This window comes from Theobroma cacao, chromosome 5, assembly GCF_000208745.1.
Source record: "Theobroma cacao cultivar B97-61/B2 chromosome 5, Criollo_cocoa_genome_V2, whole genome shotgun sequence".
Taxonomy (NCBI): domain Eukaryota; kingdom Viridiplantae; phylum Streptophyta; class Magnoliopsida; order Malvales; family Malvaceae; genus Theobroma; species Theobroma cacao.
Window position 1 is genome coordinate 2637814 of NC_030854.1, and position 17073 is coordinate 2654886.

The 17073-nt window shown below is 35.0% G+C and overlaps 4 protein-coding genes across 4 annotated transcripts; 2 read left to right on the plus strand and 2 right to left on the minus strand.

Moving 5' to 3' along the window:
* On the plus strand, positions 2032-3063 carry LOC18597917. Its single transcript, XM_007027218.2, has 3 exons — positions 2032-2397; positions 2493-2677; positions 2778-3063. The coding sequence occupies exons 1-3, from the start codon at positions 2310-2312 to the stop codon at positions 2796-2798; spliced, it is 294 nt and encodes a 97-aa protein (XP_007027280.2). The 5' UTR covers positions 2032-2309; the 3' UTR covers positions 2799-3063.
* On the plus strand, positions 5324-7585 carry LOC18597918 (cell number regulator 8). The gene is made up of 3 exons (XM_007027220.2): positions 5324-5847; positions 6444-6646; positions 7079-7585. The coding sequence occupies exons 1-3, from the start codon at positions 5544-5546 to the stop codon at positions 7316-7318; spliced, it is 747 nt and encodes a 248-aa protein (XP_007027282.1). The 5' UTR covers positions 5324-5543; the 3' UTR covers positions 7319-7585.
* LOC18597919 (DNA-binding protein S1FA) lies at positions 8414-10603 on the minus strand. Its single transcript, XM_007027221.2, has 2 exons — positions 10428-10603; positions 8414-8954 (listed from the first exon to the last, which is right to left on the minus strand). The coding sequence occupies exons 1-2, from the start codon at positions 10455-10457 to the stop codon at positions 8736-8738; spliced, it is 249 nt and encodes an 82-aa protein (XP_007027283.1). The 5' UTR covers positions 10458-10603; the 3' UTR covers positions 8414-8735.
* On the minus strand, positions 13502-16387 carry LOC18597921 (L-type lectin-domain containing receptor kinase VIII.1). The gene has a single exon (XM_007027223.2). The coding sequence runs from the start codon at positions 15797-15799 to the stop codon at positions 13655-13657; it is 2145 nt and encodes a 714-aa protein (XP_007027285.2). The 5' UTR covers positions 15800-16387; the 3' UTR covers positions 13502-13654.

Consider the following 17073-nt stretch of genomic DNA (forward strand, 5'->3'; position numbering starts at 1 on the left):
TTTCATCAAAGTCTTAAATTTTAGTTCTTTTTCTTCCTAAAAGTTAGTATAGTATTCAAGAAGAAAAATTGGTCAAAATACTTGAAAGATCTCTGTACCTATGTATTTTGTACAATTTAGTCTCTTTACTCCAATTTGAATCAATGTAATCCCTCAATTTTAAAAATTACTCCAATTTAACCCCTCCCCTCTTAATGGTATCCAATTTAGCTATTAAATAGGATGATGTCAACGCTAACGTGATGTTGATGTGACACATTTTTGCTTATGTGGCAATATGGGGTAGCGACATGTTGATGTGACACTACCACGTCACCCTCACATGCTAACGTGGTAGTGTCACATCATCCTTTTATGTTCGAGTTGTTGATGTGGACTGCCACATCAGCATTAGAGTTCAAGTTGCTAATGTGGCACTGCCACATCAACATTAAGACTCGAGTTGCTAACGTGGCAGTGCCACGTCAGCATGTCAAAGCCACATAACATGCTAAGAGACTAGCACGTCACTCTTTTCTTCGAACTCAGAACCTCTACTAAGAACACAAGCTCTTTACCATCATACCTGAGTCTTTTTAATAATTTTTACTTTTATTTTTTTTCTAAAATTACGTCATTTTGAAAACTTCTTACACTCTCTAAATCTTTAGTTATAAAAACATCTTTTTCTCATTTTTTCCTTCCCTTTTCTCTTTCTACCTCTTCTTTTTTTTTTTCTCTCTTTCCTATAATCAAAGTTTTATAGTTAGAGTTTTTTAGAGTGTAAAAAAACTCTAAAATGACGTAATTTTAGAGAAAAAATAAGAAAGAAAAAAAACAAAAATAAAAATTTATTAAAAGTAAGAACTTAAGTGATTGTTTGGCCTGATTTTTTTTTTCAGATTATCTACCTCTTAAAGGCAAAAATCAGGACAAACATAAAATTTTGAAAAGCTCTTAAAAAAAAAGTAACTTATTTTTAAAGAATAAAATTTTGAAAAAAAAGAGCTTCAAGAAAAACTCCTTTGAGGAGCTTTTTCTTTTCTTATTTTAAAAATGCAAGAGAATTTTTATTTTTGTTTCAAAAATATCCTCATCTGTTAAAAATAATTACAATATTATCCTATCAAAAAAGAAATACCATTTACAATAATTTTAATCAAAATTATAACTTATAAAAAGAAATTTACTAAACAATTTTAACTTAATTTTAAAAGTTATTATTTTTCATAAGAGTTTCATAATAACTTTTAAGCAAAAATAAAACCAAGTCAAACAGGCTCTAAATATGATAGTAAAAAGCTTAATCTTCTTGCTAAAGGTCTTGGGTTCACATAAATACAGAAACCTTATGAGTATTTTGATTGAAACAATTTCACTGGAAAAGGTAAAAGTATAATACTCAAAACCATACATCTCTTTTTGTCTACCATTAACAAAGCTCATCAAATATCTGGCTTAAACCAAGCTTAATGTTGAAAAACATGGTGGGGAATTCGCCGACTACTTTCTAATGTTCAAAGAACTTTGTTTTCCCCCCCAAACAGAAATACATCACACCAAGGATTAATGTCACCATGCCCAACCTTCACAATAAATGAAAAAAGCTAACAAAACCCCACTATTTTTTTTTGAAGACTAATACATTGTCTTACGGATTCAAAATTATCATTAATAAAATTGAGAGTACACTCACTTGACAACCTTTTTTTTTTTTGAAAATAAAATTGACAACTTAATTAATGTAAAAAGTTGTGTGTGCAATGATAAATATCAATTTCCGTTACTAAATAATACATGCTTTATTAGGTTTATCAATTGAAGTTAGAGTATAACAAAGGAAACAAAACAGAGAGAGTAGGTGTGAAGAATGTGAAATCCAGCCAACTAGAGGTCGGAGGCATGGCATGTCCCTCATTAGGACATTTCAATAATACACACATGGAGCTGTCCCATGGCTCAATTAATAAAATAAAATAAATTTAAACAAAAAGGAATGGCATATGACCATAAGAAACTAAGCACAATAAAAGTAATCCAAATCTATCTTTTTAAAAATAAAAATGGTTTAGGTATGTGGTCTAGTTATGGTTCATAAATGTTCCAACCCAACACGCAGCTATATCATCCTTCACAACTTATTGCTGTGTGGATGGTGACGGTTTCAATAGCCCAGAACCAGAAGAGAAAAGAGAAAAAAAATCCTCAACTGCTTTTTGCTCCTTGCTTCTTCCGTGAACCCCCGCATGACATAAATTCTTCCCCACATCATCCCTTTATAAACGAACCCTTTTACATCTTCTGCAGATAAACTTATCTCAGCAGTTTCCATGGAGCTAATCATCATCAAGGCTAGACCCATCTCCATTACTTTGGTGCTGCTTCTTCTCCTACTTTCGGTACCTTATTTTTCAACAGGTTTGCAGACGTCGTACTTCGGTTCTTCTTCTTTTAATACGATGTCTGCTTTGGAATCTTTTCTATTAATTTTGGAGTGTTGGTTTTTTGTCAAGGGAGCTGGGATGTTTCGGACAGGGAGGTGTATGAGATAGATTATAGAGGTCCGGAGACACACTCTTCAATCCCTCCGCCCGATCATTCTCATGGCCACAGGCATTGGATTCATCGGGAAACCGATGCTGCAACACTCCACAAATCTTCCAAGGGCGTAAAGGGTGGTAATAGCAAAGGAAGAAATGTAAGTTTCCCACGTTAATCCATGAACATTAAGCAAACATCACTTAACCAAATTGAGATGATTAAAATGAGAAATTTTTATTTAATTTTTTGTTTTGCAGGTCAGGAAAATTCATGGGTGATGAAGCAAGCCTCTTTGAATGTTGAATTTTTGTTAAAATTGTAGTGTAGGAGCTTATAGCTATTAGCTAGTTTTCTTCTCTTCTAGATATGGAAGATCATATGTGAAAATTGAGAAATGTTATGAATGGCAGTCTTCTCTTGCCATTATTTAGCTTTATTTCTTTATCATCAACCTTTTGTAAATGTGGATGGTGTGATTTTGTATCTGGATATTTCTATAGGTTTGAGTAAATGTAATATATTCCTATCTCTTTTAAGCTTTGATTTCTTCCAAGCTTGGTTTTTTTTTTATTTTTTATTATTGGTCATAAATCAAGGAAAAGGCCCATTTCATTTCATCAGCCGTGCCCATATCTTTCTTGTGAGATCTGATTACTTGAAGGGAATGCGAAAGAAACACATATGTTCTGATTTTAGCAAAAAGTAGACCTCTGCCAAAACATATGTTATCTCGGACTCAAATCATATATTAGTCAAACGAATGTTTTTGACCCATTTCAAATCCTGATTATTTATTTTATACACAACATAATATTTTAAAAATTTTCAAAATTTATTTTATTTTTTTATTATATTTAATCAATTTTTTTATATTTTTATTTTAAATTAAATAAATTTTTATAAATATTAATTAATTAATTTTCATTAATTAAAGTATTACTTGTCATCTTTTATACTACGTGACGTTGACATGAAAGATAAAAATAACACGTAATTGACCATCATGTCATATTAACATCTTACGTCATCATTTATTATAATATATATAAACCAAAATATAAATATAAATCAATTTGTTACAAAAAAAAAATTATTTATTTAATTAAATTAATATAAGTGATTTAGAATTTATCGATGTATTAGAAAAAAGAATTTATGTCAAAGATTCCATAATTGATAGTTACGATGAACTGTTTTGGCCGAATTAATTAAATTAATTACACTTGGCTTTATTTTATTAAATATAAAATTTATCACTTATAAATAAGAAAAGAAAATAATAATATTTGCTGGGGTCTGCTTTCTTTTATTTATTTCAATGAATAATGGTAATATTTCTCTGTTTTTCCCTAAAATATTAATGAACAATTCCCTGGATGGTCTGGCACAATGTGTGTGCCATAAATATAAAGCATGGTCGGCTTTGCAAATTCTATTATTATTGTCATCATCATCAAGCATGAAAGCAACATGCATCTAAATTTTGAGGACATAAGAGAAACCAAATTAAGGGCTAGGGCCACCTCATCTCCTCCAAACTAATGCTATTCTCATCAATTCATCCCATATTTTTTTCATTTATAACTAAAATTTTTTTTATAAGCAAATAAAGTAACATATTCAGAATTGATCTATCACATTTTATAATACTAAGTAAAAGTAGTATAAGTTAGTATATTAAGCAAAATGAGTTTATTCTTTATCAAGTCATGATTTTCACTAGGTAAACTCTCATTCTGAAAAAGCTTTTTTATATGTTTATTTTTAAGTTAGGACTAGTGTAAGAATTCAATATTTTCATTTGATAGAAAACTTTTCAATATTTCTCATATATGAAAGGAGAAAAAAAATGTAAAAAGGAATGTAAAAAATTTTCGAGTCAACGAAATTAAACTTATTAACTTAGGAAAATTGTCTTACGCCCTTTTAAGTACGGAAGATAATTTCTCAAAAGCAGATTCTCGTCCCTCCCTTCCTCGTCCTTTGACCCTCCTTTCTCTTTTGATCTCTTATAAGAAAACTTATTATTAAAATACCTAGGTATAATGTTCAAATAAATTCTTAAATTATTAAAAAAAATTCAAATAATTTTTTTTTATTTCATTCAGTCAAGTTCTTATATTTTTATTTTAAATCAAATAAATTTTTATAATTAAAAATTGACTAATTTTTATTAATTAAAATTTTACTTGTCATTTTATATCTACATGACAATAACATGAGGTTAATGTAAAAGATGAAAAATATTACATGATTATATTATCATAAAAAATTAACATGTTATATCAGTATTAATTATGATATATCAACATGTTACATTATCATCAATTATGATCTGTTAACATACCATAACAGTGTCACGAGACATAAAATAACAAATAATATTTAAATTAAATTAATTATTAATTATAAAAATTTATTTAATTTAAAATAAAAATATAAAAATTTGACTTAAGGTAATAAAAATATAAAAAATTATTTAAATATTTTTTAATAATTTAAAAATTATTTCTAGATATTATGTCAAATACCTTTTTAAGAGAACTTATATTTAAAGAAGCAACTAAAGAAAGAACAAGAACCAGCATTTAGTAATTTTAAAAAAGAAAAGAACCTTTTTTAAGTTTTGAGAATTATCGTCACATATTTTTAATGGTGGCCGACAATAAGGTAAGCCTGCAAGAAGGGAAGGGGGACTACTAGGCCCTTGATTGGGCCGAATTTGGGCTTAAGACATGGAAAAGGACAAAACAATAACTGACACTTGGCGACAGCGGGTAATAGTCTTGGTACCGAGGCCAACAGTTTTATTGCATAAAAGTAAAATTCTGACGCGCTTTGCCTTTGTTTTTCACACCCAAAGGGGGCCGAGGCCAAAATATCAAAATCATTTTGACCTCTAAATTTTTAGATCCGAATCTAATTTTGCAAATTTCTCAAGCTTTTTCTTTGATTTTTTTAAATTTTAGATCTTTCGCCCTTCCAAATATCAAATCGAAAGGAAAAATTTTTCTCCATAAAGAATGGCGCATAACAACGGAAGCAACAACAACGATCGGGAGGAGTCGAGCCCTCTTTTGAGCAAACAAGTTGTTGAAGGAGACGAGAAGAAGGAAGCGAATGGCAAAAAGTCGAAGGAGGCGACTGCCGAGGTGGCAGCTTCGCCGGCTGTTAGTACTGCGGCTGGGTATGGATGGACAGCTGATGGGCTGCCGTTAGGCCACGGGAGTGTCGTTGGAGAGCCCATGGGTCGGGCTCAGTGGGACTCCCCCCTCCTCGCTTGTCTTGGCCGCAACGATGAGTTTTGCAGCAGCGACGTTGAAGTTTGTAAGTCTTTTACATATAATTAATTTGAGGTTTTTTTAATTGGATCTGATATTGGGAAAATTTGAGAAATTTGGGATTTTTATGTTGTTGTGAAATGTGGGGTTTTTCCTGCAATTGGAAGCTAATGTAGAATAGATCTGAACTCTTTGATTCTTTGCCACTATTCCATTTATAAACTGTGCAAAGGATTGACAAAGTATACAAACTCAAAGATGTAATTTTGGTTGTTTGATGAAAGTTTGAGCTGGTAGAGAATTTGGAATTTAGAAGGGAAAAAGAAGGAAAGGAAAATCATAAAGACCAATTATGTTTTCATATGTCTTGCAATGATTAAAAATATGGGTTGTGATTCTAACCTTGTTCATTGTTTTAATTTTATGATTAATCAATTTTTGATTGCTTCTATCTCTTTATAATATCTTATGTTATATAAAGTTTGAAAATTTGCTTCTCAAGCTAAAATTTACAAGATCATTTGTTTCCCAAAATAGTACAGGAGAATGTTTTACCAGACATTTTTGTGTATTGAATTTGTCAGTTATGGATTTTTGTATGCTTATTTTGGTCTGGGTTTCTAATGATGATATTTTGGTCAGGTCTACTTGGAAGCATGGCCCCTTGTGTGCTGTATGGAAGCAATGTTGAAAGACTTGGATCTGTTCCTGGGACCTTTGCAAATCACTGCTTGCCTTACTCTGGTCTGTATCTGATTGGAAATTCCTTTTTTGGGTGGAATTGTCTTGCACCATGGTTTTCATACCCTAGCCGTACTGCCATTCGGAGGAAGTTTAATCTGGAGGCAAGTAGATCTTATCTTTCATCTTCCTTACCTTTATTTTTTAACTCTTTTTAAATTCGGTCAATTTTTGTTTGATTTCGAAAGTGATTATTTGTGATTTTGGTTTATACTCTGTTCATTATCTATATATGACATATTGGCTGATTTAGATGTGACATTTTTGCCTTCTTATAGTTCTGTATTTGTTGGTAAATTGTTTTCTTCCTTTGCATGTCGTTTCCCCATCTTGTGGTGATGGTGGTGGTGGGGAAGTTAAATGTTCTGTCGTATCCTCATTTTCACACACATTGTTGTATTGAGTTAGTTGATCCCTTGATCGCGTTCTTCTTGCGGAGGGACAATTAGGAGTTTTATGCGTAGAATCAAAGGAACAATACGACCTATGGAATAGCCTTCCAAGATTTACTCTTGTGGTTTTCCTTGGACGAACAGGGCACCTGTGAGGCACTTAACAGGTTATGTGGATGCTGTGGAAGCTGCGTGGAAGATGAGATGCAACGTGAACAGTGTGAGTCAGCCTGTGACTTTGCAACACATGTATTCTGTCATGCCTGTGCCCTTTGCCAGGAAGGTCGCGAGCTTCGTCGAAGGTTACCTCATCCCGGGTTCAATGCTCAGCCTGTCCTGGTCATGATGCCTCCTGGGGAGCAGACCATGGGCCGTGGGGCCTGAGTGCATGCCGTCCATGTCCTGCCTTACAATGAAAGAAAGAATTCTAGTAGCTTGTCCATATTTTTATCAGTGTCATGTCATGTTGTTGTAAAATAATGTTTAAAAGTTTTCATCTACATTATCTAAGCCACCATCATAGACTGATTACTTCGTCTGGTCATACCAAATAACATATGATTTATATATGGGTTTTACATATGTTTTGTTTATAATGTATTATTATATCTTACTCTCTTTTTTAAAAAGAAGTTGGTGTGATGTTCTACATTTCATTATTACTTTTTAATTCTTTAATTTGATAAGGATACGAAAGAATCCTGAAAATATAAGGAAGATTCCAACTTCATACCAGTGAATCTGCGGACTGCGATCCAAATAGCCAACCCTGGAGATTGAAAATGTTAGTATTTCCATCCTATTCTCTTTCCCAACCAGCATTACCATCCTAATGAAGTAAATTATATTCCTTGTCTGGCTTTCCTTCATTTGATCCATGGAGAGAGCTAGTTTGGAGCGCCCCGCAGCGGCTACCCTGGGCTCGAATTATACATTGGAAACTCCAATAGAATGGCTACAGTGCTACCCGGGAGATTCAAATGCTTTCTCTTGTAAATTGATCACATCAAAACCACTGTCGTTAAACACTCCCGCTTTACTTGCCATTGCAATGGTAAATTATTGTTTTCAACATGACACATGCAATGCATCCAATATTTGAACACCTATTCTATATATGCAGCACCACCGGTTGTTTTTTTTTCTTTTTGTATAGTAATCATCTCTAGCAAAACGGAATTAACCAAATAATTAACACGATACAAAATTAAACGAATTTAAGTTTAAAATTAATTTCATGTCTTTCAACAGATTGAACCCGCTTAACCCGTATTAACTCATTTAAAAACATATTTAACTCATAACTCATCGTGTTATCATGTCAATTCCAATAATATGATATATTTAATTCATTTTTTGTAAATACAAAATTTAATTTAATTTAACTTATTTAATAATCATATTAATGGCGTGTAAAAAAGGTATTGTGTTTAAAATCTTGATCCGTTTAAGACGACACCATAATTATTAACGCCTTACTTAAACACAACACCATTTCGACAAAGTAAATTGCAGGTCCAGTTGTTTCCAATGCCGTACATGGTTCACATGGTCGTGGAAGCAACCAAAATGAGTACTAAACCATGCAGATTAATAGGATAACAAAAATGACATGAGACAAGTAAACTGTATTGGATGAACACAACAGTATTTTACTTCCTAGTCTACCCGAATATGGGGTTAACTTCTAATCAAGATGTTAAAAGTTTTAACCAACGCAACTCTCTGGACACATAACGGGAAGAAAATTGTGGACAAACAATTTTAACATGGAGAACAGAGGAAATCAGGCCTCAAACTCTTACTCTCCTGGTGCAGACACTCCTTGCTTCAGCCTTTCTTTCTTCATCTTCTTCTTGGATACTGGCTTCTTCTTTCTAGGAGGAAGAGACTTCTGAGCGTACAAGTAAAGTGCATAGTTCCCAACAAGGAATACCAGCAACAGCCCCACAACAACCAGCAACACTATCAATCCAGGGTTGAACCCTTTGGCTTCAGTTTCATAACTAATCTTGTTTCCCTATTCCATCAGAGAAAACAAAATCATTACCCTGTAAATACACATCATCTAATGCACAAGAATAGCCAGAAATGCACAAACTCAATTAGATTCTCAGTATTTCCCCTCAACGTATTAAATTCACAAGGCGTGGCCAAAGAGAACAAGTACTACAAGTTTCTTTCGTTAAGAAAGGATATTAATAATTATGCATGTTTATTTTATAAACTTAGTCCTACTACATTCGAAAGTTGCTGACTTCTCAAAGTGGTTATTAGATTCAATTTATGTTATAGGATTCTTACTGAATAACAGATTCTGTAACGTAAACAAACACTAATAAATGTACAGAAGCATTGCTAGGAAAGATGATAAATCATTTTTTATGATAGTTTCAAGTAATCAAACAAGGTTTCTATTGAGACCCCATAAATTAATCTATTGCTTCCACACCAAAAATTTATCAGAGATGCTAATAGTCCCCTCTTCATCATGCAGCTCATGAAACACCTCCCTCATGTTAGCAGGACAGGCTTATTTGATATGCCATTCAAATGGCATCATAAAATCACCAAGAAAAGATTTATTATGGACATGCTATTTTGGCAGACAGTGATGCATAAACTAAGCCAGAAAAGATTTTTCAGGTTGTATAACTTGAAAATTCAGCTTGCATTCCCCCCCCCCCTTTTTTTTTTTTTCATTTTTGCTTCAGAATTCAAGAGGGTTATGGATGAACAAAGAAAAAAAATTCAATCCAAGTTGATTCCTGGAATCCCATAAAGATAGTGTTCATATTTCCAAGAAGCAGTAACCATTAAATGACTGCTCAGTTTATCTTTAGCAAATAAGAATTAATGGAAACAAAAAAGTCTCAACTGATCTTCACATCTACAACATATAGTCCTTCTCTCCTCGCTTAGACCTAGAGATTATGAGTCAAAATCAATTCAATCGTTCAAAACAAAACCTCACTGAACATCACTATCCTTACGATTATTTTGATAATGTACCAACGCATCATTTATTTAATTATTAACAAGCCAAAGACTTTTATTTTTTTCTTCCTTTTTTTCCATCAAAAGATTCTATCTGCTGAAAGAAAGCATCCGATCCAGCAGAAAAAATTGTATGTATAGCGAAAGATTTTCACCACATGGAAGAAAAAAACACAGAATTATTTGATAATTTGCATGCAATAACATCTTAATGTTTCATTAAAGAATCAATCAACATGCAAAAAGAATATCAGCATGCAAAATTTTCAAAAATTAATATCGAAATTAAAATTCGAAAAGCACCAGATCGATAAGATAGCAAGCAATAAGATACGGAAACAAAACCAGATCTCTAAATTAGAAGGATAAATTCGAATTGACTTAGCACGGATCTCGAAGAAAAGCCACTGAAATTGAGATTCAAAGAGAGATTTGAAAAAAAGAAACAACAAAAAAAAAGTTATGTAGACACCAAGCGATCAAAGGAGGGACGGACCTTATCGCCGATCTCGAACTCCGCTGACATGGCAACGAACTCAACGGTGGAGCTCTCCTCACAGCACGAATTTGTACAGAAGAAGAATCCAGAAATTGGAAAAGATCAAGGAGACCAATCTCAGGAAATGGAGCTGATTGTATTTATAAGGGGACTGTTTTTAGGCGTTGGCCTTTATGCACACACTTTTTTGCTCGTGTGAAAGTTGAATACCCACTTTTGCCAACGAGCCCAACTGAGTTGGGCTCCATGTCTGAGCTGGCCTGTATAGAAAGCCCAGATTACTTTTGTCTCCTAAATTGAGTATCTGTTTGACAATTTTATTTACAAGATAACCGTTTTTAACAGGTTATATCTATTTGATCACTAAATGAAACAAATAAAAATATAATATTTAAAAAATTCTTAAATTATTTAAAAAAATATTATTTTTTTATTACGTCCAATTAAGTCCTTAACATTATTTCACATTAACACACCATTTTCATAATTTATTATGATATGTCCACATATCACATGATATAGAATATCAAGTTATATAAGTTAATTAAACATTAATTATAAGGTTGATTTGATGTAATAAAAGAATACGTATTTATTTGAATTTTATTAAATAATTTAAAGATGATTTTAAATTCATATAAAATAAATGAGCAGTGATCATTTCTTTTCTCTCTTTTTTTCTTCTTTATAGACCACTATCATACAAACTGGGCTAACTGTTCCCAATGCCCATACATAATCCAACATTTAAGTAGAGGAACAACAGTAATTGAAGGCAAGTTGGAGAAGAGCAGCCCAAGATGGAAGGAGAAATAAGAAGTTGGAGTGAGCAAGCCCAGAGAGTTTTATCCTATGATATGGATCACACAAGATAAAGATGAAAGCTCTATCATTAAAGCATAGAATTCTGATGTCAAATATTCCAATCTGAAGAGGTTTGAGCACATCAATGACCAAAATAGTGGGGACATTGAAACAGAGAAGATATTGTATATACATATTTGAAAAATCATTAGACACGGACTGGTACCAAGAAAACATTGGTCATTATCGAGATATACTATTAAGAATGCTTAATCCATGTGGTTGTGGGTTAGCGTCGAAATCAAAATCCCGTGGGTGAGGTCTGACTCCTTCTGTTGTAAAGTGGAAACATCCAAAACCACCACCCTTTTCTACCCAATTTGTTGAATAAATAAATCAAAGTCTAAAAGCAACTGCAGCAGTGGATCATGTTCTTTAATGTTGATCCCCTTTACCCAAGCTTTATTTTTTTGTATAATTAAATGATTATGAAGTAGATAGGAATCTTTATTTTCTGCTAAGAAAAATGTTCTACTACCGGGAGATAGTTCTCTACCATGGCATAAAAAAAATGGTCATAATCAATTTGTCATGATCTGACGTGAGAATGGCAATGAAGAGAAGAGGGAAAGTGACAAAACCTGAATAGGGAGAGTCCTCAGTAGCATTAAGAAAAAGAACGTATAAATGAGATTCAATTCATCTACAAATAGAGGGAAGGTGTCGTGGTTCATTTCAAAATCTGCAATTTTCAGGGGTAGAGGCCTATAGGGGTTCGGATCGATGATGGAGCTGACAAGATTCTGAGTTAAAACCTGTTAAAAGGGTCGTGTCGTACAAAATGTCGGCGTCAAGTCATATTTCACTATGCATAAAATTTAGAGCTGGTCAGGCACTCAGAGGTTTGGTGGTGGCTGTTTTTATGTCTGAATAGGAGTGATGCACGTCTGCAAAAATCCATGACACCGAATGAAAACAACTCAAAATACAAAGCATGGAAAAAAAAAAAGGAATTCCCCGTGGTAAATGACCTTTGTATGCATATGAGGTCGGGACAGGTAAAATTGCAGGCACATGCAGGGTTGTCGTGAAAGGGGGAGTTTTGTTTGCAACTCCATTAGAATGGAAACGAGACATGAACTTGGTAAAGTCCAATCTATCATTGACAGGGATACAGGAAAAAACCAGCCATTTATCTCTGGCACAACTGACAGGACTCGCTGTTTCTGGGCCACAGTGAGCATAAGTTTTGGGGGGCAGAATTTCACTGGCTTTTATGCCACACGTTGAATCTGGCATAGGAAGAGGCCTCCGAGCCTCAATCTGCAACGTCAATAAGCTTGATAAACAGTTGAAGGAATTGTCCTTAGGCATCTTGAGATTGTGATATCTTTGTATTAGAGTTGCTTCTTGTGAAAATTGTGCAAATTAAATGAAAAAAAAAAACAAATGTTTAACGCGTGTTTTGATTTCAGTTGCTGTTGCTGTTGCCATCTCCGTTTGTTTGGTGTTAACCTTGGAGGAGGGGTGTGTGTGCGCCATCAGGAAAGAGAAAAGCCAGCCTAATCCCTACTTTCTGAAGCAATTTTCATGTTTATGCCTTTGAAAAAGATAGAAAAGAGACATGCGTCTACATAAAGTCTTGAAGAAAAGGTAATCAGAACTAAGATTAGATAAACTTTATTGCATACCTTTCTCTCCAACAACCACCCCATGCAATTGCTTAATCATGTTTCTTATTACCAAAGTTGAGATAAAATTTAACGAGAATCAACTTTTCCTTTTTATCTGTCTGCGTTGGATGTCAGCAGGATGTTAATTCAATTGTAAACAAAAAATTGTATAGTAGCAATAGGTGCATGAGGGCATGGAAATGGGAAAAACCAAACCCTGATGATATTTTGAAATTTTATTGAAGGGAAAAGAATAATAATAATAATAATAATGATAATGATTCCTTCCTTGATTTCTTTGATCTAAGACACAGACCAACCGCCATTGAAGAAGCCTCATAAAAGTCTATAATAAAGACGGGACCTTTTCTCACTATACTTTACCAAGCCTCTACTCAAACTCTTGTGTCCGCTTTTGACAATGGGGATTGCTTGTGAAAGCAACTAGCCAACCTTCCGCAAAGGAAATACTCATCCATATTGGAGCAAGAAAGTGACTTCCACCATTTTCCTTTGTCCCCAACAGCTGTGAGTCTCCCCTCCCTTTTCTCTGATGGCACAATGGATGACATTAATATGATTAATAACACAAAATTTGCATATCCCCAAAGTCACTGAACTTTTTGTGCTTACATTACATGTTATTGTGTCATACATACATAAACAAATGAATAATATATATGAGTTAATAAACAAAGATCGGGGAATCCCCACAGCCCCCCTTTGATTTTTTTGGCCTTTTTTTTATTACACCAGATCAGTACCAATGTAGCTATTTTCTGAGGAGGAACTAGAAAGGGTAATCATGCCATTGCAGTCAGATACACTGTCCTGCAAGCTCAACAATAGATGAGAAGTGCTGAAACTCATTGAAGGCTTCGCTCTTGGGACAATAGGGACCTCAGCTTCACCCACCAGCATCTGGACCACGCTCCTCATTGTGGGTCTAGCCAGTGGGTCAGGGTGTGAACAAGCTAACCCAACCAAAAGCACCCTCCTCATCTCAGCCTCATCAAATTGGTCTTCGAGTCTGGCATCAGCTGCCGTTAGCAATCTCCCTTCTCTGTGCAAACTCCAAACCCATTCCACCAAATTGCCACTCACACCAACTTTTGCTGCCGCATTAGCATCTCTCTCAATCGGTCTTCTTCCGCTAGCCACCTCCAGAACCACAGCTCCATAGCTAAACGCATCGGTTTTGTCGGTTGCTCTTCCTGTTAGAAGATATTCAGGAGCCAAATATCCCATTGTACCTGCAGCCACCGTGGCATCTGGCGATTTATCATGCTCAACTTGCCTTGCTAAACCAAAATCTCCTAGCTTTGCATTGAACCCTTCATCCAGCATTATATTGCTGGTCTTAACATCTCTATGAATAACCTGGTGATCACACTCTTGATGCAAATAGGCCAAAGCAGAGGCAACTCCTAACAAAATTTTCTGCCTATGAGGCCATGGCAAAGGTGTTCTGGCTTCAAACAATACTTTGTCAAGACTCCCATTAGGCATTAAATCATATACTAATAAAATTTCTCCTTTCTCATGGCACCATCCTTGCAACCTTACAAGATTTCGATGCCTAAGAGTCCCAATTATTGACAACTCAGATAAAAACTCATTCTTCCCTTGACTACTATGACTACATCTCTTCACAGCCACAATGTCGCCATTATCCGGCAAAATACCCTTGTACACAGTCCCAAATGCACCGTGACCAATTATTCTATTAGCATTGAAGCATCTCGTAGCTGCTTTCAGCTCTTTATAACTAAACTCTTTTGGCATTTTGATAACCTCCGATGCAAAAGACTCAGATTTCTTCACATGCTTGAACTTTTTAGAATAAACCCATATAAGAGCCCCAGCAAACAAGGCTAAAAAGAAAGCCCCCGCAGTTACCACCCCTGCAACCGCCCCTGGACCTTGCTTACAGAGCTGGTTATGACAAGAAGAAGAGGACTTACTACTCTTCTGTTGAGTGCTGGAAACCGAATCAGAACCTGAAGGAGCCAATGAAGGTGGCGGTGATTTAACAGAATTAGCCGTTGGGTTCATTAAACTAGCCGTTGGAGGCGGAGGAGAGGATGTTGACCCTGACCCAGAACCAGAATTTGACTCAAAAGATGCGCTAAAACTCCACCATTCTATACTATGAACCTCCGTACTTCCTTGGGTTGAGCCTGAAAATCCTACGTACATGAAATCATTGACGTATTGATCAAGATTTAGAGCAATTGATAACATAGGCTCTTTAGGCTTTAAATTTGAGTAGGAAACGGATATGTTAAAAACTCCAATCGAAGCATCGTATTCGATCCATGAATTAACGAGATTGCCACTCTTTAGATCAATATCTAAAGCTCCCAAGTCACCAACTTGAGAAGAAACCACGCTGTTGAGATCCAAACCAACGTGGTTTCCATTAATGTCCTGGAATTCTACGTCCATGAGAGTGTCGAATTCCACCGCGACGAACCCCAAGGCCTTACCCTGATCATCGAGGAGTCCCAAAGAGCCGCCGCCGGCGCCGACGAAATCACCATCCGGGGAAATGACAAAGGCTAAACCGCCGCCGATGGAGGAAGGGTTGAGGTTGGTGATGGAGAAGGAGAAGAAGGTGGAGAAGCTACAAGGATAGTGAGTTCCCGGTTGCCTGAATCTCACCGGTTTCGAGTATAATGCTCTGCCGGCGCCGGAGTAGGGTACTTGGAGGTCGCGAGTGAGTCTCACGCTCCCATTGTTTAAGTGAGCATCTCCAAGGAGTTTCAGGCTGCTGAGAGTTAACGTACCGAAATCGAACTCGGTCGTTGCAATGGTTTTGTTGAAGTTTAAGAAAACACAGACGAACAGAGCAAGAGAAACGGATGTGACCTTGTAAGAAAATGGCAACATTATTGTTCAGTTTCTGGTTATTGTCGAAACCCCATTAGCAAAAGAAAAGAAAAGGGAAGATATCTATTTGGACTTTGGGGATGAGATTTGTCAGAAGAAGAAGAAGAAGGGCTATTGTAAAATTCACGAGCTTTGAGAGAGGGAGAGGGACGGAAGATGGGGGAGGGTATATCTCCTTGGCTTAAAAACAGAACAAAGTTAAGGAAACAAACAAGGAACAGTGTAAGGGACAGTGAGAGCATCCAAGGGAGATGAGTGAAACAAGACAGGTGGCTCGGTAACGCGACACGTGGCTTTTGGCAACGGTTATTTTCTTTCCCGGCGATTAAAAGAAGAAAAAAAAATTCTAAAAAGATGCAAGCTTTTCTTTTCACACTCTCGCTGCTTTTACAAGGAACTCAGTTGCACGTGGCTGTCAAAAGGCGTGAGTTCCACGCTCTGATACAAAACTTTGGCTGCGGCCTACGAAGATGGGGGAGGATGGCTTGTTGATTCAGCTATCAAGGAGTTTGCACTGTTCGCAGGCTACATTGATTACTTGGTTCATTACTTAGCTTAATTAAATGCAAATTAGTGCAACTAATTAGTAACATATTAAATGTGGTTTTTAGCATTCTAATGACCCAATTAATGAGTTGTTCTTCTTTGTTGGTATTTAATACTTTGCCAAACAATGGATCATCAAATGGAGTTGAGTCTTGTATTGCTTGATTTTAAGAGTTCATCATTTGAAATGATAAAAAGGTCATTTTGTTAAATGATTCGAAATTAAAATAAAAGGTTAAAACAAAAATAATAACAATATTATTATCCAACCAATTAGAAGCTGACACGTGCCAGAGAAAAACTTTTAATACCCAATTCAGATTTTTGAGAAGTCTAGGCAGTTAGAAATGACTCTGCACCAATACATGCTGGATATGTGGCAAAAACTTCATCGGCCATAAAGGATTTTGGTCGCCTAGGGAATTAGGAGTTTGGATAGGAAGATATTTTCAACCAAAGAAAGTTTGCCGAGTGGTGTACATTGCTTTGGAGGAAGACTCTACCAAAATAGGGTTTGATTGGATTGATAGATAAGAGCGCATTTAAAATTTTACATGAGATAGTGATTAAAAGTAATCATATTATATATATATATCAAGTTTTATCTTTAAAATAATAAAAAAAATAAAAAACGAAAAGTGACAGACCACTTTTTTAACTTTGTCGATAGATGTATTCTTAGTTGATAGATTCACAAATGTCTAATTAATAGAAATAGTTACTAACTT